This window comes from Euleptes europaea, chromosome 18, assembly GCF_029931775.1.
Source record: "Euleptes europaea isolate rEulEur1 chromosome 18, rEulEur1.hap1, whole genome shotgun sequence".
Lineage (NCBI taxonomy): Eukaryota > Metazoa > Chordata > Lepidosauria > Squamata > Sphaerodactylidae > Euleptes > Euleptes europaea.
The window spans coordinates 29,321,663-29,345,689 of record NC_079329.1 but is presented as its reverse complement, the minus strand read 5'-3'; the positions used below and the strand labels follow the sequence as shown (position 1 = coordinate 29,345,689).

At 46.4% G+C, this 24,027-nt stretch overlaps 1 protein-coding gene and 1 non-coding gene across 2 annotated transcripts; both read right to left on the bottom strand.

Moving 5' to 3' along the window:
• Positions 1-341: 341 nt before the first annotated feature.
• Positions 342-23,314, bottom strand: LOC130489975 (1-acyl-sn-glycerol-3-phosphate acyltransferase alpha-like). Its single transcript, XM_056863761.1, has 6 exons — positions 23,223-23,314; positions 10,943-11,076; positions 8,886-9,061; positions 7,301-7,396; positions 5,961-6,033; positions 342-496 (listed from the first exon to the last, which is right to left on the bottom strand). The coding sequence occupies exons 1-6, from the start codon at positions 23,312-23,314 to the stop codon at positions 342-344; spliced, it is 726 nt and encodes a 241-aa protein (XP_056719739.1).
• On the bottom strand, positions 4,071-4,142 carry TRNAV-GAC (transfer RNA valine (anticodon GAC)). The gene has a single exon. It is a non-coding gene; the product is annotated as a tRNA-Val (tRNA).
• Positions 23,315-24,027: the final 713 nt, after the last annotated feature.

Here is a 24,027-nt window from a genome sequence, read left to right as displayed (position 1 = left end):
AATTTACCCTCTGAGGCATAAGTAAAATATGTGGTAGCAAAAAGATTGGATTGTAGAAATATGATGGAGTAGCCCATGCATATGGGGGACCTTGCAAGGAACGCAGTCCCAGATGCACCCAATTATCTTGGCCAAACCTGGCCTGCCCAGTCTTTCCAAAGTCTCTACCCCCTCCTCCAGGCATCATAATGCTGCTGCAGTGGTCTTGTTTGGGGGCATCCTAGAGGCACTTGGTTGGCCACTGTGTGAACAGACTGCTGGATTCGATGGGCCTTGGTCTGACCCAGCATGGCTTTTCTTATGTTCTTATGTTCATCTCTGGAAGAGGGCAAGAGGGGCACTCACTTTCTGGCATCTTTCCCCCCACTCATTTCCCCACAGATTTCATTATAAGTATCCTGCATCCTTTCACGAACGTTGTCCATAAGCGCTGGGATGTCCTCTGGACCGAGGTCTTGCGTTTCTACCTTGGGCAAAATCCGGATTTTAAGATTCCCTGTTGAAGACAAAGAAAGAGAGGGCGCAGTTACTGGTACACACAAGTGCAGCTCTTTGAACTGTTTGAGTAGCCCACTTAGACAGACTGAATCGATTGAGCACATGTTTTTTGATTGTGCTCTGTATAATAACATCCATAGCGAAACTATTGGGCCATTGCTGGAAAGGTTCCCTGGGAGATCTAATAAAATTAAGACTTGAATATTTTCTCTCAGACAAGAATAATCAAACAAGTCGGCTGGTTGCTCGATTTTGTACCCAAGTTTGTAATTTTAGAAAAAGTAAAAAGGGCCTTTTGACATAAAGAGTGATAAGAGTTTTAAAGTTTCTGGGTAGGAATTACAGTTTTTAGTATTTGTCAAGGCGAATTTCAAATTGTAAATTTGTTTATAGGTTTATAGGTTATGTTTATCCTGCAGTTTGTGTCTGGTATAGACCATGTTTGTTGGCAGTTGCTACATGAGTTTGGTTGTACACTGATCTTATTCCTTTTGTTTATTCTCTGTACCTGTTTTTGTGCTGGTTGTGGACCGTAATAAAGTTTTAATGTAATGGACTATTTGAGTGTACCACAATTAGGGCTGCCAGCCTCCAGGTGGGACCTGGGGATCCCCCCAAATTACAGCTCTTCTTCAGACTACAGAGATCAGTTCCCCTGGAGAAGATGGATGCTTTGGAGGGTGGACGCTATGGCATTGTTCCCCACTGAGGTCTTTGTCTTCTCGGGCTCCATCCCCAAATCTCCAGGAGTTTCCCAACCAGGAGCTGGCAACCCTACCCTCTACCCTCTGCTAGTGGCCAGGAGGGATGTGGCAACCCTAACCACAATAGACGTGCTGCCCACAGGCAGGAGCTATCCTAGTCAGGTTCAAGTATTTCCTGTTCCAGGTGTTGCCCATGATAATTTCAAACCACAGCATATATATTTTGGTTACCTCGGACTTCCAGATCCTAGTCCAACACTCTAACCACTACACCACACTGGCTTTCACTGGAGGGAGCAGGGGAAAGATGAATCATTGTGTAGGGTGGCCAACTCTGGTTTGGAAAATTCTTGGAGATTTAGGGGTGAAGCCTGGGGAGGGGGATGCACCTCAGTGAGGGATAGGGATGCCAGCCTCCAGGTGGGACCTGGGGATCCCTCGGAATTACAGCTCACCTCCAGACTACAGAGATCGGTTCCCCTGGAGAAGATGGTTGCTTTGGAGGGTGGACTCTGTGGCACAGTACCACATGGAGGTCCCTGTCCTCTCCAGGCTCCCTCCCCAAATCTCCAGGAGTTTCCCAATCTGGATCTGGCAACCCTACCCCCCATCCTCCACCTGTGGCCGGGGTGGGGGACCTAGCAACCCTAGTGGGGGATAATACCTTGGTGTCTACCCTCCAAAGCAGCCATTTTCTCCAGTGGAACTGATGGCCGGAGATCAGTTGTAATAGCGGGAGATCCCCAGGCCCCCATTTGAGCGATGGCAACCCTATCTCTTCTGAAGTAACTCGTACTGCAGTCAAGCACAGGGAAGCCAGGGTTAAGCATGTTACTATGGAGAAGAGATGCTCTGGGGAAGAAACCAGCTCCATGGTGCCCACAGGTACATCGTTGGGGGGGGGGTCACTGGGGTAAGGCCTGGTTCACACTAGGGTTGCCAGGTCCCTCTTCACCACCAGGACGAGGTTTTTGGTGCAGAGCCTGAGGAGGGCAGGGTTTGGAGAGGGTTTGGAGACTTCAATGCCATAGAGTCCAATTGCCAAAGCAGCCATTTTCTCCAGGTGAACCAATCTCTATCGGCTGGAACACAGTTATAATAGCAGGAGATCTCCATGTCAGCTCTGGGCTCACCAGATAAATCCCACAAAACGACTTCTAGGCAGGCCTTCCATAGAAAGGTGATTTATTGGAAAATATACAGCAACCGACTTGGAAATTGGCAAGGATACTAATGGGGGAAAGATTAAGGGCACAGGAGATATAAAGGTGAAAGCGAACTTTCTGGAGGACTACTGGTTGCGACGGCAACTCCCAGACAGCCCTTGTTCCCAGGGAAAGCAAGACAAAACAAAACCAGAGCTGAACCACAGTTCGACCTTGAAGCACCACCTGGCACCACCGCTGGATACCAGGCCGATGCCAGACACTCCAGCTAGTACCTGGAGAATGGGGGAGAAATAGACACCACTGTACTAATATCGGGAGGATGAGGAACTCAGTACAGGAGCGAAGTGTATACAAAGTGCAAAAAACCTTATAAGCTACCAAAATGACATAACCATACAGCTATACACACTATATACACTACAAAGCTGAAACACGCAAGCTAAGACAAACAACGTGACTGCACAAGGTGGAAAAAGTGTCAAAATGACACAGCTAATGTTCATAGAGCCTCTCTCAATTGTAGGAGAAGTGGTATCCAAAGGATTTTCAACGAGGTTCCCAATGAGGAGACGATCGTTTCGAGTTCACAAGGTGAAAACGTTGAAAATCCTTTGGATACCACTTCTCCTACAATTGAGAGAGACTCTATGAACATTAGTAGTACCTGGAGAATGGCAACCCTAGTTCACACAGAGAAGAATGAGGTGGCAGAGACCTGAGATGGTAGAATGAGCTTGATTGTATTTCTTCAGAAAGAATGCAGGTTAGAAACAAAACATGCCCCCTGTCCTGCAAATATTTTTCTATTCCCCCCCTTTATTTTTTTGCTGTGTTGGCTTTCTAATAGCTAGAAGGAAGGTATATTTGAAGCTGGAATTCACCACCCACAGGTTCATGTGATGCAGTCATTTCTAAGTCTCTGTTGGGTGGGGGCCATTGAAAGGGCCCCCTCCTTGTGATCTCTTTTCTAGTGCAATTACCTGAATTCACACATGAACCCATGAAGCTGCCTTCTACTGAATCAGACCCTTGGTCCATCAAAGTCAGTATTGTCTACTCAGACCAGCAACGGCTCTCCAGGGTCTCAGGCAGAGGTCTATTCACAGCACCTACTTGCCTGGTCCCTTTAACTGGAGATGCCGGGGATTGAACCTGGGACCTTCTGCATGCCAAGCAGATGCTCTACCACTGAGCCACAGCCCCTCCCCAAGTCAGTATTGTCTACTCAGACCAGCAGCAGCTCTCCAGGGTCTCAGGCAGAGGTCTTTCACATCACCTGCTTGCCTAGTCCCTTTAACTGGAGATGCCGGGGATTGAACCTGGGGCTTTCTGCATGCCAAGCAGATGCTCTACCACTGAGCCACAGCCCCTGCCCTAATAAACACATGAAGTTGCCTTCTACTGAATCAGACCCTTGGTCCATCAAAGTCAGTATTGTCTACTCAGACCGGCAGCGGCTCTCCAGGGTCTCAGGCAGAGGTCTTTCACATCACCTACTTGCCTAGTCCTTTTAACTGGAGATGCCGGAGATTGAACCTGAGACTTTCTGCATGCCAAGCAGATGAACACATGAAGCTGCTTTATACTGATTCAGACCTTTGGTCCATCAAAGTCAGTATTGTCTACTCAGACCGGCAGCGGCTCTCCAGGGTCTCAGGCAGAGGTCTTTCACATCACCTACTTGCCTAGTCCCTTTAACTGGAGATGCCGGGGATTGAACCCGGGGCTTTCTGCATGTCAAGCAGATGCTCTACCACTGAGCCACAGCCCCTGCCCTAATAAACACATGAAGTTGCCTTCTACTGAATCAGACCCTTGATCCACCAAAGTCAGTATTGTCTACCAGACCGGCAGCTGCTCTCCAGGGTCTCAGGCGGAGGTCTTTCACATCACCTCCTTACCTGGTCCCTTTAACTGGCGATGCCGGGGATTGAACCTGGGACCTTCTGCATGCCAAGCAGATGCTCTACCACTGAGCCAAAACCCCGTCCCAGTTCTTGTGGCTGGAGATACCAGCAGCTGAATTTAAGGCTGGGGACCCCTGATTTAGAGCCTCAGGAGTGAGATATCTCCTCAGCTGTTTCTTATTTATTTTCCAAGCAGGGCTCCTGTGTTTTTAACAAGTGACTGATGGATAGGAGCATGGTAAGGGAAGCCTTTTGGCCAACGTGGACAAACATCTGTTTTCCCCTTGTCAGGGTTGGCTACAGAAGCCTGGCTGAGAGGAAAGAGTTGGCGATCTCCCTAACAGTAGTTGTCAGCTACCCAGCACCGGCCTGGCAACATATGTACTCTAGCCCTGACCAGATGCCACCTCCGCACGGGTACATACATATATGTAATTAGGGCTGGAGAGCTATTGCAATAGGACAGTTTTTATATAGGGTAGTTTTTATAAAGGACATGTTGAAAGTGAGATGGGAGGGACTATGTAAATATGTAATTTATAGAACTGGCTTACATTGTTCTCTCTTTGATTACTGTTTTTGAACGGCGATAACAAAAATAAGAATGGCAATGGTTTAAGTAAATTATATATTGTATGTTAAGAGAATAGACAGGATAAATACAAATAGTTCATTTTAGATAACTAAAATTATAGGTTAAAAATACATAGGTGAATATTTTGGAGAAATAATATTGATAGCTAATTTAGAAATATCATAAATGTAGGTATAGTACAACAAAGAGCCTCGTGACGCAGAGTGGTAAGCTGCAGTCCTGCAGTCCAAGCTCTGCTCACGATCTGAATTCGATCCCAACGGAAGTTGGTTTCAGGTAGCCGGCTCAAGGCTGACTCAGCCTTCCATCCTTCCGAGGTCGGGAAAATGAGTACCCAGCTTGCTGGGGATAAAGGGAAGATGGCTGGGGAAGGCAATGGCAAACCAACCCATAAACAAAGTCTGCCTAGGAAACGTCGGGATGTGACGTCACCCCATGGGTCAGGAATGACATGGTGCTTGCACAGGGGACCTTTACCTTTCTACCTATAGTACAACTAAAAGTTCTTTTTATACTTCTAGGCAGGTAAAAAAATAATTTTAATGGTTAACCATAGGTAGACAACTTGGAGACAATAAGGAATAGATGGTAGAAATAAAAACGATAACAGATGATTAGTTAAGATTAAAGCAAGGCACATTTGGTAATATGTTAAATGTTATAGTGTATGTTATGTGTTATGTTGATGTTATGTCCTTTCTTTGTAATTTGTAACTTTAACTTAAAAAAAAACTTATTAAAAAAAGAAAGTGAGACGGGAGGGATCCAGTTCTAAAACAAGATCACACCTTAATCTGATTCCCAGCTAGGATTTGGCATGTGGGAGGCACCACTTGATATGCCGAATTGCCGATTCCCCTGGTCACTAGGGTTACCAGGTCCCTCTTCGCCACCGGGGGGAGGTTTCTGGGGCGGAGCCTGAGGAGGGCGGGGTTTGGGGAGGGGAGGGACTTCAATGCCATAGAGTCCAATTGCCAAGGTGGACATTTTCTCCAGGGGAGCTGATCTCTATCGGCTGGAGATCAGTTGAATTAGCAGGAGATCTCCTGCTACTACCTGGCAGTTGGCAACCCTACTGGTCACTCACCTGCAGTGAACTTCTTCTTCTTGGAGCAGTAGAAGTCCTGATAAGAAGAGATCACAACGGGAACGATGGGGACCTGTGTGGAAAGAGAGTTTGGAGGTAAGTGACTTGGGATTACTTCCCACTGATTTAGGAAACCCTGTGGTAGCAAAAAGCCAGCGTGGTGTAGTGGTTAAGCATGTCAGACCAACATCTGGGAGACCCGGGTTCGAATCCCCACTCGTGCTATGGAAGCTTGCTGGGTGACCCTGGACCAATCATACTCTCTTGGCCTGACTTACCTCACAGGGTTGTTGTGAGGATAAAATGGAGGAGAGGAGAATGATGCAAGCTACCTTGGGTCCCCATTGGGTGCATGGCAGAGGATTTACACTTGGATCTCCCATATCATGGTTTGACATCTAACCACTGTACCACACGGGCATTACCAGCATGAACAGAGGAGGCCCAAAGCAGAGAGGAAAGGGGCGATATATTTGGGGTACCAGCATCCTTCTAAATGAAAATGATCTCCTTAGAAGTTGCATAAAGGTACATCGCTCCTTTCCCTGGCTTTAGGAAACCTCCATTAAATCAATGTCGACATCGCCATCCATTACACTAATCTCTTTCCTCATCTCATCCCTATTTTCATGCCCAGCAACCAACATGAGATTAGCAAAGGCTACCATCCTTAATAAGGCTGAAAGCAACCAGTCAAAAATGAATATGGGTGTATAGAAGTAAGCAAAAACGAGCACAGCCATTCCATAAACAAGCCAATCATTTTTTGTAAATTGTGCCAAATGTTTGAAAATTCAAAAACCCCTTTCTCTTTCACTGCTAGTGCATAATTGTTGACAAAACTCTGGGGTTATAAGCAAAATCGTGGCACTAATCTTATAACTAACTCAAGAAGATTCAGAGATAAGGCCAGGTTTGTAGCTAAGCTAAGCATATTTTATTCACTAACAAAAGCAGTAAGCAAAACTAGTAGATACAATAGATTCAACCAGCTACTAAGGGAAACAGGTCACTGACATATTCAGTGATATAACACCGATCCATGAATGATCCAGTGATCATCCCCATCTCTGCTCAATAGGGTTGCCAACCTCCAGGTGATGGCTGGAGAACTCCTGGGATTGCAACTGATCTCCAGGTGACAGAGATCAGTGCACCTGGAGAAAATGGGCATTTTGGAAGGTGGACTCTATGGCATTATACCCATTGAAGTCCTGCCCATCCCTCCTCTGTCTCCACCCCCAAAAATCTCCAAGTATTTCCCAATCCAAAAATGGCAACCTTAGTGCTCAACACAGTCCCTTAAACACAACCAGATTAATAATTCAGGGGGGGTTTACCTGGGCCTGCACCGCAAGATGAAATGCCCCCCGCTTGAAGGGCAACAGCGTTTTCCCCTTGTTCCTGGTACCTTCTGGATAAACCCAGATCCTCATCTGGATGGAGGTGTGGGGAGAAAAAACGAGGTTGAAATGTACTGCTTAGGGAACCTATACAGTAGAGCAGCTAACGGAATGTTACACTCTTTACCTGTCGAACCAGGTATCCTGTCGAACCAGATATGCAGTGAGACTTCTGTGTTGCCACTTAATTCCCCAGGGCCACATGGAACTGAGGTGGACAGGCAGAGAGGGCTTAAGCCAGGGGTGTCAAACATAAGGGCCAAGGGCTGGATCCGGCCACTTGAGAGCTCTTTGTCAGAGTAACAAGTTGCCCATAATAATCTGACAGAGACAGCTGACAGGTAGCTGTCAGATCAGAGGCATCTAAGCTGATGCAAGAGGCAGCAATAGCCTTGCAGGTTCTAGGGTGAACTGCAACTAACCACCGGTTTAAAGCAGTAAGGATGATGTAATACTGTGGCCAGGTCTACAGGTGGACTTATTGGTTTCAGGTGGAGTTCTGTATATAAGCCTATGTAACTGTAACTCTTTGTTGGGAAGTTTGGTGGAGAGAAGTGTACGTGACGGTTTGTTTTTTATCTGTGCACTGTAAATCACACAACACTGTTTTTTATAAAGCAAGGAGTTCTGGTTGTGTGTCCTGGATAACTGCTAATCTGCCTGCTTCCACGTCACTTTTATCCGGCCCAAAAGGCAGCCACCCCCACCCACTCTCGATCTGGGCTGGCGAGGCATGGCCCACACCCCACCAAGTAACACTTGTGTCCTATCCGGCCCTCATAACAATTGAGTTCGACGCCCCTGGCTTAAGCCTCCCCCCGCCCCATTTTTCTGACCTGAATCAGCACCAGGAAGCATCTCCTTGCACTGTTGGGGAAATGTGTGTTTATGTCAGCAATGTACACATGTTAGAGATGCTCGCCTTAGGGTTGCCAACCTCCAGATACTTGTCGGAAATCTCCTGCTATTACAGTTGATCTCCTGCCGACAGAGATCGGTTCACCTGGAGAAAATGGCTTCTTTGGCAATTGGACTCTATGGCATTGAAGTCCCTCCCCTCTCCAAACCCCACCCTCCTCAGGCTCTGCCCCCAAAAACCTCCCACCGGTGACAAAGAGGGACTTGGCAACCTTAGCCAGCCTCCAGGTGGGACCTGGGGATCCCCTGGAATTACAACTCATCTCCAGAGTGTAGAGATCAGAAATCTCCTGGGGTTGCCAACGGATGGCTGGCAACCCTACTCTAGGGTTGCCAACCTCCAGGTACTAGCTGGAGATGTCCTGCTATTACAACTGATCTCCAGCCGATAGAGATCAGTTCCCCTAGAGAAAGTGGTCCTTTGGCAATTGGACTTTATGGCACTGAAGTCCCTCCCCTCCCCATACCCCACCCTCCACAGGCTCCACCCCCAAAACCTCCTGCAGATGGCGAAGAGGGACCTGGCAACCCTACCCTACTCCCCCCCCCTTGTTTTCTTCTCAGAGCCCCCCGGGCTCCTCAGCCCCCGCTCCCTGGTGCTCACATTCTCGCGCAGCATGGTCTGTGCAGCCTGCCTTAAGATCTCTCTGGCCTCATCCTTCTTCCTGCGGTCGATGAAAATCATGCCACTAAACCAGCAGGCATAGCCCAGCGGGCCCATCTGCCTCAGCTCTTTTTTGGCAACAGGCACACAGCGATCTGGGAGTATCTCCATCATCCCTGGGGAAGGAAGGAAGGAAGGAAGGCACACATTGTAATTTACAAGCTCCTTGGCCAACAGGGCACAGCGTGGTGTAGTGGTTACAGGCAGTGGTTTGGAGGGGTGGACTCTAATCTGGAGAACTGGGTTTGATTCCCCACTCCTCCGCATGAGTGACAGATGCTGATCTGGTGAACCGGGTTGGTTTCCCCACTCCTCCACATAAGGCCAGCTGGGTGACCTTGGACTAGTCACAGCTCTCTTAGAGCTCTCTCAGCCCCACCTGCCTCACAGGGTGTCTGTTGTGGGGAGGGGGAGGGAAGGTCTGATTCTTCCTTAAGTGGTAGAGAAAGTTGGCATATAAAACCAACTCTTCTTCTTATCTTAGTACCCCAGGTACAGAAATTCTTCCTAAATCTCCTGCTTGCAAGTTATAAAATTTCTAAACATTCTGAAGCTGTGAAAAAGAACTAGTATTTGTATAAGGAAAAAAATTAATTGGATGGGATATGCACTTCCTTTGACAGAAACCATGGGTGTTGTGCTGGGCCCCCTCTTGCTCAGATATCCCGCCCATGCAGAAGAGCATATGTTGAATCATTAACTTGAACACATGAAGCTGCCTTATACTGAATCAGACCCTTGGTCCATCAAAGTCAGTTTTGTCTACTCAGACTGGCAGTGGCTCTCCAGGGTCTCAGGCAGAGGTCTTTCACATCACCTATCTGCCTAGTCCCTTTAACTGGAGATGCCAGGGATTGAACCTGGGGCCTTCTGCATGCCAAGCAGATGCTCTACCATCGAGCCACAGCCCCTCCCTTGTTTCTTCTTTAGTTGTGGTTTATATTCCATTCCACTCAAAGGGCTCGTTTTGTAACACCTCTTGTTGCTAAGGTTCCTGTCTGCTCACATGATTTTCACCTTTTATTCATCTTGGCTGATAGCAGTAAGTGAATCACACTCTGTTTTTAAATTTATTCTTTCTGAAAATTCGGAAATTTGTGTATAAATACTCTAAATCCGAGAATTGGTTTTTTTCCTTTAATAATTTGGGACCTGTTTTTTTTTGGTTTGCCCATGTGCTTTGGTACATAGACACTCGACTTTCTGAACGGGGAGGGGGCGGGGATTTTAGTCAGTTTCAGGTAGGTGGCTCAAGGTTGACTCAGCCTTCCATCCTTCTGAGGTCGGTAAAATGAGGACCCAGCTTGCTGGGGGTAAAGGGAAGATGACTGAGGAAGACAATGGCAAACCACCCTGTAAACATAGTCTGCCTAGGAAACGTCGGGATGTGACATCACCCCATGGGTCAGGAATGACCCAGTACTTGCACAGGGGACTACCTTTACCTTTTTAAGCATGTTAGTAGGAGTAAATCCCACTTTGTTCAATAAGGCTGTCTCACAGGTAAGCGTGCATAGGACTGCAGCCTTACTCGTTGAAACGAAACTTATTTTACGGCTTTAACAACATGAAATGCATTGTTTATAACTTAGCATATAAAAGTGTACAATTTGGCATATTTTTGAAATGTAAAATACAAATACCAGAAAAGCTATGAGTATATACACAGTGCTAGATGGGAGAAAGAGTTGCAAACCACCTGCACTGTATGGTACCTTAGTACATGTATCTTACTTTTGTCCATTTGAGAGGTAGGGGGAAAAATAAATGTGCAAATAGAAAACACCAATTTTGTGGTAAACAAAAAGTGTATTATTGGGACACAAACAGGCAGCATTGATACTACACGCATTCCACATCAGCAGAAAGTGGCTCAGGAACAAGCAGAAGAGCATCAGCAACTGGAGGTCAGTCATGAAATGAATGCTATCAACACAATCCACATTTTCAAATGAGTTTCAGTGCAAAATTACAGATTAGCCATGCTAGCTACATACCAAAGAGGTCAAGGTAGGTCTGGTGGTTGCACACGATCACGTACGGCCCCTTCATATTCAAGTTCTCCGAGCCTTCCACTGCAATCCTGATGCCATAGAGACGTTTGAGTGGCCGAGTAAACTTGCGCAATAACCTGTACCGGACAGAAAAATGAGGTGCTGGATTGTGCAGTCTAAAAACACAGTGATAATGTAGATTTGCTGGGTGACCTCGAACCAGTCATTCTCTCTCAGTCTAACCTCAAACTGAGGCTATCATATGTTGGTCGCGTTATGAGAAGACAAGAGTCACTGGAAAAGACAATAATGCTAGGAAGAGTTGAAGGCAGCAGGAAAGGAGGAAGACCCAACATAAGATCGATTGACTCAATGAAGTAAGTTATGGCCCTCAGTTTGCAAGACCTGAGCAAGGCTGTTAACGACTGGACATTTTGGAGATAATTCATTCATAGGGTCACCATGAGTCAGAAGCAACTTGACAGTGCTTAACACACAAGGCATTTCAGCAGGCTGGTCTATTTCACTCCTCCTCCATTCCTTTGACTGACTTCCAATTGCTTTCAACAGCTTGTACTCCTAGGGGGGAAAAATTCAGTCGCACCAAAATATTTTTGAACACCCCCCCCACACACACACACCTTTGATTAATTTATAATGTTATAGTTTTCCACCTCCCTGGAGAATGCCCTGGATAGGTAAAAACCCCCGCCCTTTTTGCAGGTTTTTGTGTTGCACCTAAAACACTTTCTATAATCTCGTGCATCTCTGACTACGGGACATTGGTATACAATGCCGTGACATCAATCGTGGCAATGGCACAGTCTGAAGATACCTGGATGAGCTCTATATAATTGATGAAATCAGTGGTATCTTTAATTTATGAAGGTGTGTCACTGGCAAATGGTCTACACAGATCCAACGATTGATTAGACGACACTGGCACATAATAGCAAGCATTCCTGTATGTGAAACACCCCCAACTATTGGATTCCGTAGGACTCCATCGCTAAGAGATTCTCTGGCTAGAACTGATCTTACACTTAAGGAGGCTGGATCGTTATCAGCGGTTCATTTTAAAGGTGATGGCTGTGTAGTGTGCCCCTTCACCGTACAAGTTAAAGAATTTCAGAAAACTGAATCGGAATTTAAGTTTCAATTGAAACAATTTACAAATTGCAATTCTAAATGGATAGAGTATTGTGGCCCTGACCTGGATGGCCAAGGCTAGCCTGATCTCATCAGTTCTCAGAAGCTAAGCAGGGTCAGCCCTGGTTAGTATTTGGATGGGAGACCACCAAGGAATACCAGGGTTGCTGTGCAGAGGAAGGCACTGGCAAACCACCTCTGTTAGTCTCTTGCCACTGATGTGGTAACCAGGGGTTCGGGGGGGGGGGAAGAGACCCGAATCGTTATTTCAAGAAAACAGTTTATTCTGGCAGCTGCGACTCAGAGGCCCTAATGGGCAGAAATCTCTGAGCCCCGATTGTATTGAGGGAGAGACATTTATCCAAATTCAAGTTATGACAGCATATCAACATTCTGTACATATCTGATCGTATTACAGACAAAGAGGCGGCGCAGTACAGTTCAGTTCTATCCAGTTTCTCCTATCATTGTTTATCGTTCGCTCTGACACTCCATGACTCTTAACCCACTTACTTAAAGCACACAGAGAGCAAGCCTGTATCTAGGTAGACATTCCTTCCCCCAGCTTCCCTGGCAGTCTGGATGCCAATTATTACCGGGAGATCTTTTGGGCCACTGATACACCATGAAAACCCCAAATGGGGTCGCCATAAGTCGGCTGCGACTTGACGGCACTTCACACACACACACACAGAGGGTATTGTGTATTGTGTCTCTGTAATAAAATGTATGTAGGTTCCACTCGTAGGTCGATCAAAACATTGAACATCGCTCCCGGATTAGGTCTCAGAATAAAGCAGTTCCATTGGTGGAGCATTTCTTATTGCATAAACATACTGACTGGGACACAAGATTTTTTGTGTTGTGGCATCTGGTCATCAAACCGTATCAACAATTAGAAGTTGAGCGTATACTCCTCCAGACGGAGATGTACTTAATTCATTTGTTAAGTGCAATCAGCCCTAATGGTCTACACTCTGAAATTGACCTTTTTTGTTATTTGTGAGAGGCAGGGGAATGTTTGGAAGTCTTGGTAATATTAGTTTGTTTCATTATACGCTATCACACACCTGCAAATGATATATACAAGGGTAAGAGACATGTGTGTTTAATGGACAATCTATTGCGCCTTCTCACATCAATGCTACATGAAATATGCAGTGCAATTTAGCATGAAGATTATTATTAGATGAATATTATTATTATCATGTTATTATGTATTATGTATTGTAAAGGTTATATTTTTGATTCTGTATTGATATGTATTTTACTTTGTTTTGACAAGCTTGTTATTGGCACACTGAAGAAGGTTTTCCCCCCCAAAATGGAAGAATATCTAGATGACCGTATGTGCTTCACTTAACAATTTATTCTGTGGAGCCAGAATCACGCTCATGTGAAGAGCCATCAGGAGCTTGTGAGTTGCTGTGAAGTTGCTGAGAAGTGGACCTTTAATTTGCTAGAAGAGTACCCTTTAGGAAGAAGTGCTTCTTGTTGTGTGTTATTTTGCCATATATATCGGATCATCATCAATCATGTATGCTTGTGTTATGACTATGTGATATAAATGTCACAGTGTCATTCATGAAAGCATTATTAGTGTGTTTTCCCATACCATCTGGAGGTTGGTGGAGAATTTGGAGGCCAGGAGGAGGGAGATAGGATTTCCCTGTCTGTCGAGTCTCACAGTTTTCCCACTTCTATAGGAATATTTACGATATCTGTATACAACACCCAGCATCTGTTTAATGAGACCCTTGAGCCTGACTGTTGTCAATCATTTCCTTAATGTTAGGTTTGGTTCCTATTCACCATGCACCACTCAAATATGCAACACTTGAAGTGCACTGTAGAAATGCTAAACATTATTATTTTCCTAATTGTTTTATTATATGGTGTTGCAACCTTTCCTGGTTTAGTCACTGCCCTTGACTTGAAATGCCAGGACTTGAAATGCAAGACTGTGAGTCAGTGGGAAGACGGCATCTCCTGCTGACATTTCACTAAGGGGGACAAAAGGAACACTCGCACAGTCTTTGTTACAACCCTAGTCTCACACCAAGGACCACTGACTAAGTGTTAGGTCTTTTGTCCATGGCTGTTTCACTCGCCTTCACCCCTCTGATGAGTTATGGGTCTTTGCGTTGCATGCTGTTTCTGACCCTTTGAGGTTGCCTTGCTCTCCCCCTGCATTTCCCTGCTATTTCAAATTCGAGATAAGAGAGGTCTCTGAAAACGCGGGCCAAACGTGGGGAAACACAGGGGGAGAGCAAGGTGACCGTAGAGGGTCAGAAATGGTAGATTCAACACAAAGACCCAAAGACGTCAGGGGGTGGCAGTGAGGGAAATGGGTGAATACACCGAGAGGGACTTCCAGGGGTAGCCTGGGAACCTAAAGAGGCCCTGGAGCAATCCCAGTAGGATTGCCAGCTCCAGGTTGGGAAATACCTGGAGATTTTGCGGGTGCAACATGAGGAGGGTGGGGTTTGGAGAGGGCAGGGACTTCAATGCCATAGAGTCCAATTGTCAAAGGGGCCATTTTCTCCAGGGGAACTGATCTCTATTGGCTGGAGATCAGTTGTAATAGCAGAAGATCTCCAGCTAGTACCTGGAGGTTTGTCTGGCAACAACAAAAAAGACCTATGCTGTATAGGAAATAGCAAGAGAATGACCAGCATATTTTCCTGGCTCTTTCTGAGACCCTGCATATCTGCATATTTTCCTGGCTCTTTCTGAGACAACCAAGAAATTTTTCTGGATAAGAAGACATGGTCTGCCTTCAGCCCTCGAACTGGCTATTGAAAAGTGTTCAAATCTAAGATATTGGACCAAGTGCCATTTATACTTCAAATGGACTTTTCAGTTTTGATTTTTTGGGTTATTTGTTTGTATATTTTAACTTTTGAGTGATAGGTGTTGGTTTTTTTTACACATAGTTGTTATATAGTGGTTACATAGTTTCTTAGATAATTTTTTTGTATATATATTGAGTGTATATTATTGAGCCTATTTGCGGGTCATTCTCTTGCTAGTACCTGGAGGCTGGCAACCCTAAATCCCAGTTGAGTGGCAGCATGGTGTAGTGGTTAAGAACAGTGGTTTGGAGCGGTGGAGTCTGATCTGGAGAACTGGGTTTGATTCCCCCACTCTTCCACATGAGCGGCGGACACTAATCTGGTGAACCGGGTTGGTTTCCCCACTCCTACACTTAAGGCCAGCTGGGTGACCTTGTGCTAGTCACAGCTCTCTCAGCCCCACCTGTCTCACAGGGTGTCTGTTGTGGGGAGGGGAAGGGAAGGTGATTGTAAACCGATGTGATTCTCCCTTAAGTGGCAGAGAAAGTCAGCATATAAAAACCAGCTCTTCTTCTTCTTCTTCTTGCTATCCTGCAAGCTGGTGCCACAAGGCCAGCAACACCGACAATGGGCACTGGCTTACCCACTGCCTCCTCCTGCAAACTGGCAGCCGTGTGGGTGGAGGCTGGCGCTGATCATCACTACTGCCGACTGATCCGAGCCAAGTGGCTCCCAGGTGGCTGGGGCTTGGCTCCGCTTGCTTCTCACAGGCAGTGGCTTTCTACGGCAGCAGCCCACCGGGAGATTTCCCAGCCGCCAATCCTCCTTGGCCACGTCTAGCAGATCTTCTGTGCCTGCTGCAAGCAACCTTCATTTGCACGGCACTTGTCTCTCCTGCTCCAGCTTTGGTAACGGAGCATGCTGCGACGCTTGTGTGACCCAAATCCCAGGTCTGGAGATCATAGTATGTAACCTGGATGGAGGCTGGGGTGCTGGGTACACATGAACACATGAAGCTGCCTTATACTGAATCAGACCCTTGATACATCAAAGTCAGTATTGTCTACTCAGACTGGCAGCGGCTCTCCGGGTTCTCAGGCGGAGGTCTTTCACATCACCTGCTTGCCTAGTCCCTTTAACTGGAGATGCCAGGGATTGAACTTGGGACCTTCTGCATGCCAAGCAGATGCTCTACCACTGAGCTACAGCCCCTCACCTCAGGGTTATGCAACCTGTGCAACATATTCCAGCAAGATGCACCTGCACATTTTACTTGGCACCTGGGGCCAGATCTCTACCCAAGCAGTAATTAGGGTTGCCAGCTCTGGGTAGGGAAATACGTGCAGATTTTGGGGTGGGGTTGCCAACCTCCAGGGGCAAAGCGGCCATTTTCTCCAGGGGAACTGATCTCTATTGGCTGGAGATCAGTTGTAATAGCAGGAGATCTCCAGCTAGTACCTGGAGGTTGGCAACACTAGATAGCATATCCCTGCTGAGCACCCTCCCCAAAATCTGCTGCCAAATCTCCAGGAATGTCTGAAGCTGGAGTTGGCAACCACACAGTCTCATGCACCTTCTTCTACTTTGGATACTATACTCCTATAACTATACTCCTATAACTGTTCTTTTGATTTTTGTTTAAAAATAAATAGGGGGGAAATTTTCACAGATCTCTACCATGAAACTTGGTGTTCCACCCTGAGCAAGCCCCATATTGTCTTTTATAACCAGAGATGCCTTTCCAGGATCTCCAGCAAAGCTGTGTCTTTCCCAGCTGGGTTACTTAGGGTTGCCAACCTCCAGGTGGTGGCAGGAGATCTCCTGCTATTACAACCGATCTCCAGCCAATAGAGATCAGTTCACCTGGAGAAACTGGCCGCTTTGGCAACTGGACTCTATGGCACTGAAGTCCTTCCCCTCCCCAAACCCCGCCCTCCTCAGGCTCTGCCCCAAAAACCTCCCGCTGCTGGCGAAGAGGGACCTGGCAACCCTATGGAGTCTGGAGATCACCCGCTGTTACAACTGATCTCCAGCCGACAGAGATCAGTTCACCTGGTGAAAATGACCACTTTAGATGGTGGACTCTATGGCATTATACCCCAAGGAAGTCCCTCCCCTTCCCAAACCCTGCCCTCCTGAGGCTCCACCCCCCAAATCTCCAGGAATTTTCCAGCCTGGAAGTGGCAACCCTTTTTATGAAGAACACAACAGCTAGCTAACTGAATAGGCCACAACTAGGCCTCGGTAACCCTAACTCAGCTCCTCCTGCAGTTATGGAGCGAAAACGCCTGGTCGCTTTAGCCTCCTTTATTCCCTGATTCAGCCAGGATCGAACGCACCTTCGGGGAAATGCACGCGTTCAATCCTGTCTGAATCCTGGCTGAAACAGGGAATAAAGGAGGCTAAAGCAACCATGCGTTTTCGCCCATGGTCACAAGACCTGAGCCTCTCCTTTCTAGAAATCCTCTGGGAGTTGTCCTCAAAGCAATAGTACCAATAGACGACATGCAATATGCAAAGGAGAACAAGGCTTTGGCTGTAGGGTTGCCAATTTCCAGGTGGTGGCTGGAGGTCTTCCGCTATTACAACTATCTCCAGCCATTAGAGATCAGTTCGCCTGGAGAAAATGCCCACTTTGGCCATTGGACTCTATGGTATTGAAGTCCCTCCCCTCTCCAAACCCCGCCCTCCTCAGGCTCCGTCCTCAAAATCTGCAGGTATTCCCCAACCCGGAGCTGGCAACGCTACTTTGGTTGCCACCCTTACACTGAACTCAGAAGTTCAGCATGTGTGGGTTTCCCCACCCATACGTGACAAGCTTTGCTGCCAAAATTCCTACAACTACCTAGTTTATTCAGGTAGGGACAGTCATCTCATGCAGTGAATCATGTCATACTGCTCCAAGTCAGAGCAGTAAATAGGATTTATCCATTCCATTCCATGCAAAAGGAGGAGTCTAAAAGCACAACATTTAACTAAGCAAGTGTGCAAGTAGGGTTGCCAGGTCCCTCTTCGCCACCGGCGGGATATTTTTGGGGTGGAGCCTGAGGAGGGCGGGGTTTGGGGAGGGGAGGGACTTCAATGCCTTGGAGTTCAATGGCCAAAGCGGCCATTTTTCTCCAGGTGATCTGATCTCTATCGGCTGGAGATCAGTTGAATTAGCAGATCTCCTGCTACTACCTGGCAGTTGGTATCTGCAAGTAATTTTCTGCACTGAGCCAGATTTAGGGACAGGTAGGGTTGCCAGCCTCCAGGTACTAGCTGGAGATCTCCTGCTATTACAACAGATCTCCAGCCAATAGAGATCAGTTCACCTGGAGAAAATGGTCACTTTCGTAATTGGACTCTATGGCATTGAAGTCCCTCCCCTCCCCAAACCCCGCTTTTCTCAGGCTCCGCCCCAAAAATCTCCAGGTATTTCCCAACCCAGAACTGGCAACCCTAGGGACAGGGGACTCGGGCAATGGTCTGGGATGACAGATTTGGAAGCACCTGTCCTAGGGTTTCCAGATCCAGGTTGGGAAACTCCTGGAGATTTGGGGATGGAGCCTGGGGTGGACAGGGACCCCAGAGGGATACAATGCCTTAGGCTCCACCTAGGGTTGCCAGGTGCCCCCCTCTCCATCGGTGGGAGGTTTTGGGGGGCAGGGCTGGGGCAATCGCATGCGCGTGACACAATCACGTCACTTCCGGGTTTTTCTCCAGGGGAACTGATCTCCGTAGTCTGGAGACAAGCTGTAATTCTGGGGGATCCCCAGGTCCCACCTGGAGGCTGGCACCCCTAACCTGTCCTGTGCTATGTGCTCAAGACCAGGAACAAATATATATGATCAGAGGACTCTGCTTCTGATTGATAATACAATAGAAGCCATTTTTCATTTTAAAAAGGAACGGGGGGTTTAATTACCTAGAGATTCTGTATATAAACTGTAGCCTGACATTTGGCATAAAGCTATTTCCTTTGTTCAAAGGTTCCGTTTTTGTTCTCGATGTCAAGGGTTTTCCAGTTGTGCCATCAAGGAATGTGAGGTCTTGTCATAAGGTAACTAATGCCATTAACATGCTAATGTTCCCCAGACGGTTTATCAGACAGTCTGTCAGCCAGCGCAGGTGGTAATGAATACCCTGCGCTAATTGCATTCTAGGCAGCGTTGAAGAAGCGCTTCCTTTGGTCATTCCTGCACTTATTGCCGATCAGCTCCACCAGGTGATCCTGAGCTCTAGTAAGGTCACATTTAATCACAAAATAAAACAGTCGTTCAGTAGCGCCTTGAATACTAACGCAACTTATTCTAGCATAAGCTTTTGTGAGTCAGAGCACATTTCATCAGATGCAATGGAGTTAGGGTTGCCAACTTCCAGGTGGCTAAACACAAAAAATCACCTGTGCTGTACAGTAAGTATTGCAAAGAAAGAACCAGCACTCGGCTCTATATGCAAAAATATCAAAGTGTATTACGAAACAGTGAAGACAATGGTGAAGCGCAAACAGAAACTTAAACACTAACTACACACAATAATATACACAAAACGTGTCATTCTTCAAGTGAGTCAATAAAGACTTCCATAAATAACACTACTGCAGGTCTTTAAATAATGTCCAATGAGACTACTATGCGTTATTGCGCTTCTTTTGAGAACAGAAGTAAATCTTGATATTTGTAAAAAATAGATGGAAAAAATATCGATGGGAAACGCCTTCCGGAATTTTGGAACGTTTTTCGCTGGAGTTCGCTTCTTCAGCCTTTAGTATTTGAATTTCTTTGGCGCCAAGAATAGGGCTGCTTCCTTTCTGAGGGTTTCAAGAAACAGAAAGAAAGAAAGAAAGAAAGAAAGAAAGAAAGAAAGAAAGAAAGAAAGAAAGAAAGAGGGAGGGAGGGAGGGAGGGAGGGAGGGAGGGAGGAAGGAAGAAAGAAAGAAAGAAAGAAAGAAAGAAAGAAAGAAAGAAAGAAAGAAAGAAAGAAAGAAAGAAGAAAAAAAGGAAGGAAGGAAGGAAGGAAGGAAGGAAGGAAGGAAGGAAGGAAGGAAGGAAGGAAGAAAGAAAGAAAGAAAGAAAGAAAGAAAGAAAGAAAGAAAGAGAGAGAGGGAGGGAGGGAGGGAGGGAAGGAAGGAAGGAAGGAAGGAAGAAAGAAAGAAAGAAAGAAAGAAAGAAAGAAAGAAAGAAAGAAAGAAAGAAAGAAAGAAAGAAAGAAAGAAAGAAAGAAAGAAAGAAGAAAGGGAGGGAAGGAAGGAAGGAAGGAAGGAAGGAAGGAAGGAGCCCTATTCTTGGCTCCAAAGAAATGAGGGATGAGTTAGAGCTCAGCTCTCATGGCCCTTTCTTACATGATCAGCCAGTCACCACTTTGGGGTCAGGAAGAAATTTTCCTCCAGGCCAGATTGGCCAGGGAACCTGGTGCTCTGTTTTGGTTTTTTGCCTTCCTCTGGGCATAGAGGGTCACTGGACTGGGGGAGGGAGGGGGGAGGTAGTTGTGAATTTCCTGTATAGTGCAATGGGTTGGAATAGAAAACCCTTAAGATCCCTTCCTGCTATAGATTTCACTGTTTCTAACCTCAACCCAACTCTTAAAAAAAAAAAAAGTAACATCCAGTTTGGCCATAAAATGGCTACACATCTGGAATAACTGACATTTAACCAGGTTAAGGGAAAATGCACATACTGGTTCATGCGTAACTACCCCACACACACACACACAAATAGTAGTTGAAAACTCATTCCAGTTATCCGTGACGTAGGACTGTAGTCTTATGGAATACTTGGAGTTACCCTCCCCACACTAACCAGGAGCCTAAATCTTGATTAAACTCTGCTTTGGAATTCTAGTTAGTGTGTAGGGGGGGATTAACTCTACTTAACCTGCAGGCCTGCATTCATACGCCATGACTAACTAGGGTTAGTTTTTACATTGGGATTCTCTGACAAAGCGGGAGGTGTGAAGCATGTGCACAAGCCCGCCCACAAGTCGGGTTTGTGCACATTTTTCTTTAACTGTGGTTAAGTGTGATATCAGAATGCAGTCAGTGAGTTAGCAGGCTCTCCAAAAGCAGTTATCTTCTTTCCTGGAGCTTTTTGGGGTTGTGGTGGGGGTCGGAGTGGAGTGGGTGGACAGATATCTGTTTGAGACAGAGATGCCAGCCTCCAGGTGAGACCTGGGGATCCCCTGGAACTACAGCTCATCTCCAGACGACAGAAATCCATTCCCCTGGAGAAAATGGATGCTTTTGAGGATGGACTCTATGGCGTTCTACCCCTGACGTCCCTGTCCCCCCTAGGCTTCATCCTCTAATCTCCAGGAGTTTCTCAAACCTGGATCTGGCACCCAAGTTTGGGATGATTTATGTATGTGGATCAATGACTGATTAGCTCACTTGTCTTTCTAAGATGCTTTGATCTCAAGAGCAATTGCTAGGTAAACAAGATGCTGCTGTGTCCAGTCTGAGTAGGGTTGCCAACCTCCAGGTAGTAGCTGGAGATCTCCCGCTAGTACGACTGATCTCCAGCCGATAGAGATCAGTTCACCTGGAGAAAATGGCCGCTTTGGCAATTGGACTCTATGGCATTTTTAAAAAATAAATATTTTTATTAGTTTCCAGTATTAAATAGGGTTACTCTATGGCATTGAAGTCCCTCCCCTCCACAAACCCTGTCTTCCTCAGGCTCCACCCCCAAAATCTCCCACCAGTGGCGAAGAGGGACCTGGCAACCTAGGGATTGGACTGTACTAAAATCAAAAGGTGCCCAATGGATGAAAGTAAGCTGGTAGGAAGAGAGTGGGAAAACTAGGTTGATAGTTCCCCCTTCATCATCGGTAGGTAGGGTTGCTAACCTCTAGGTACTGTGAATCAATGACTGATTAGCAGGCTTTTCTTTCTAGGATGCTTTGATCTCAAAAGTAATTGCTAGGTAAACAAGATGCTGCTGTGTCCAGTCTGAGTAGGGTTGCCAACCTCCAGGTAGTAGCTGGAGATCTCCCACTATTACAACTGATCTCCAGCCTATAGAGATCAGATCACCTGGAGAAAATGGCTGCTTTGGCAATTGGACTCTATCACATCAAAGTCTCTCCCCTCCCCAAACCCCGCCCCCCTCAGGCTCCTCCCCAAAAACCTCCCGCCGGTGGTGAAATGGGTCCTGGCAATCTTACGTGGGGTGGGGATGGATTGGTGGACTATTCATCTCGCAGTCTTGGAAGGCCATTTCAGTGTGATCCCATATAGGAAAAGAGTCTGGTCCTGTGATCAAAAGTCTACTGAGGATCTATCACATGTCACACTCCAGTGTCCAAGATATGAGGATGAGCGTAATCGATTTTTGTGGACCATAGTATCCCGCTTCCCAGGAAGGTCAGATTAGGAGAAATTAGTTATGTTATTGAAAGACAGAGACAAATGTCATCACTTTCCAAATGGCAAGATTTGCTGCTGCCATCATGAAGCATAAAGAGATGATGGGGCACGCTGACCAAAATATGTCTGCCCCATGACTGCTCTACTCTGGGTCACTTGTCATATTTTATTTGTTATCTGGATTGTACGATCTTTCTTTCCTATTATTGGATATATATTTTAATGATGAATTTGTATTTGCATTTTAATATTCTATGGAAAATGTCTAATTCTTTAAATTATGTTAAATTATGTTACTATTTTAATTTTTAAATTTTATTTTGGCGGAATTTCCACCTTATTCTGTATTGTTGCTATGACTTTTTTTTTGCTAATGCAATAAAGGCTTGACGATGATGACTATCCAGCTATATAGTTGCACAGGCCATTCTCCTGCATTGCATGTGGACTGCGGGGTTCCAGTTGCCTTAACCCACGTTTCAGCTTTGCCTTGCTTTTTTATCCTATCACCCTTCCCCCCCAACTCTGGTTCTGCATCTTCGTCGGGCAGAAAATGTTTCAAATGTGGCAGACTCTGAGCTGCGGCTGTCCTGCTTTGATTCTGCCCTTTCAGGAGACGTGCACTGATCTCCTCCTGCTGAGAGGCAGGTCTCTGCATTCACAAGGCAGCACAGCACATTCAATCTGGTCTGTTGTAGCTCAGATCTGTTGTAGGGATGAAGAGGTAGGAAATCCCCCTCACTTGGTCTGTAATGCCAAGCCTCGGGGATCAAGTGGTGACTTCATTCCTGGCTAAGCACATCTGATTTCCTCGCACTGGAAGAAAAAGTACTTTGCGAAAGAGTCCTGGTCTTTCGGGTCAAGAACTTGGATGCCGATAGACCCTATTCCAATGGGAACAAGCAGAAAACGTCAGGCACCAAGACTCACGTTCTCCTAGAACTGCCCATCCCCAAAACAAAACCAAGACGATAGAGCCAAGTCCTTCTACTCACTTCATGTTATCCGGACCCTGCTGCAGTATTGGAGACAGGAAAATGGTCATGATTGCAGTCCCGACTGCGCACCAGACCAACAAGAAAGCCATCTTGAAGTGGAAATTGAAGGTGGTGTTCCATCGGTAAAGGAGGGAGATCCCGATTAGCAAGACGGTGAGCAGCAATAAGGTCCACTGGAATAGGTCCATCACGACGCCGGATGACAGGGTGGAGACTTACAGGACCGGGAAAGTCTGCCCACTGTGATGTTCTTGGCAAGGTGGAATTCGAAGGCAGCCAAGCATACCAAGGAGGAGAAAGGGGACACCCTTCATGTACAGATAGAGAGATATCAACAGGAGCTCTCTGTGGGAGGTGCAGGGATGTGCTACTCCTGTTGGGATACTGACAACTGAGGTATATCTTCAGAGACTTGTGGGAGGGACATTGCCCAAAGTACATAACCCACACACATACCAGAACGCGGCCAACATAGGGCAGGATGCTTAAGGACAGTCCAAAATGAATCACTCTCTCAGTGTACATTGGAGGATGGCCTGAGGATGAGCAATAATGAGGTTTCATCATCTGTGACTTTATCTAATTGTCTGACAAGAGGTAGATCTTGAAGTCTTGAAAGATAGGGCAACCGACAGTAGGATGGTATGGTGTAGACAGTCCTTCGGTGGTTTTTTTTGAAGGATGTTGGACTTTTTAGAAGACTTAGGGCTTTCCCTAGGGATGCCAGCCTCCAGGTGAGACCTGGGGATCTCCTGGAATTACACCTCAACTCGAGACTTCAGAGATAGGTTTCCCTGGAGAA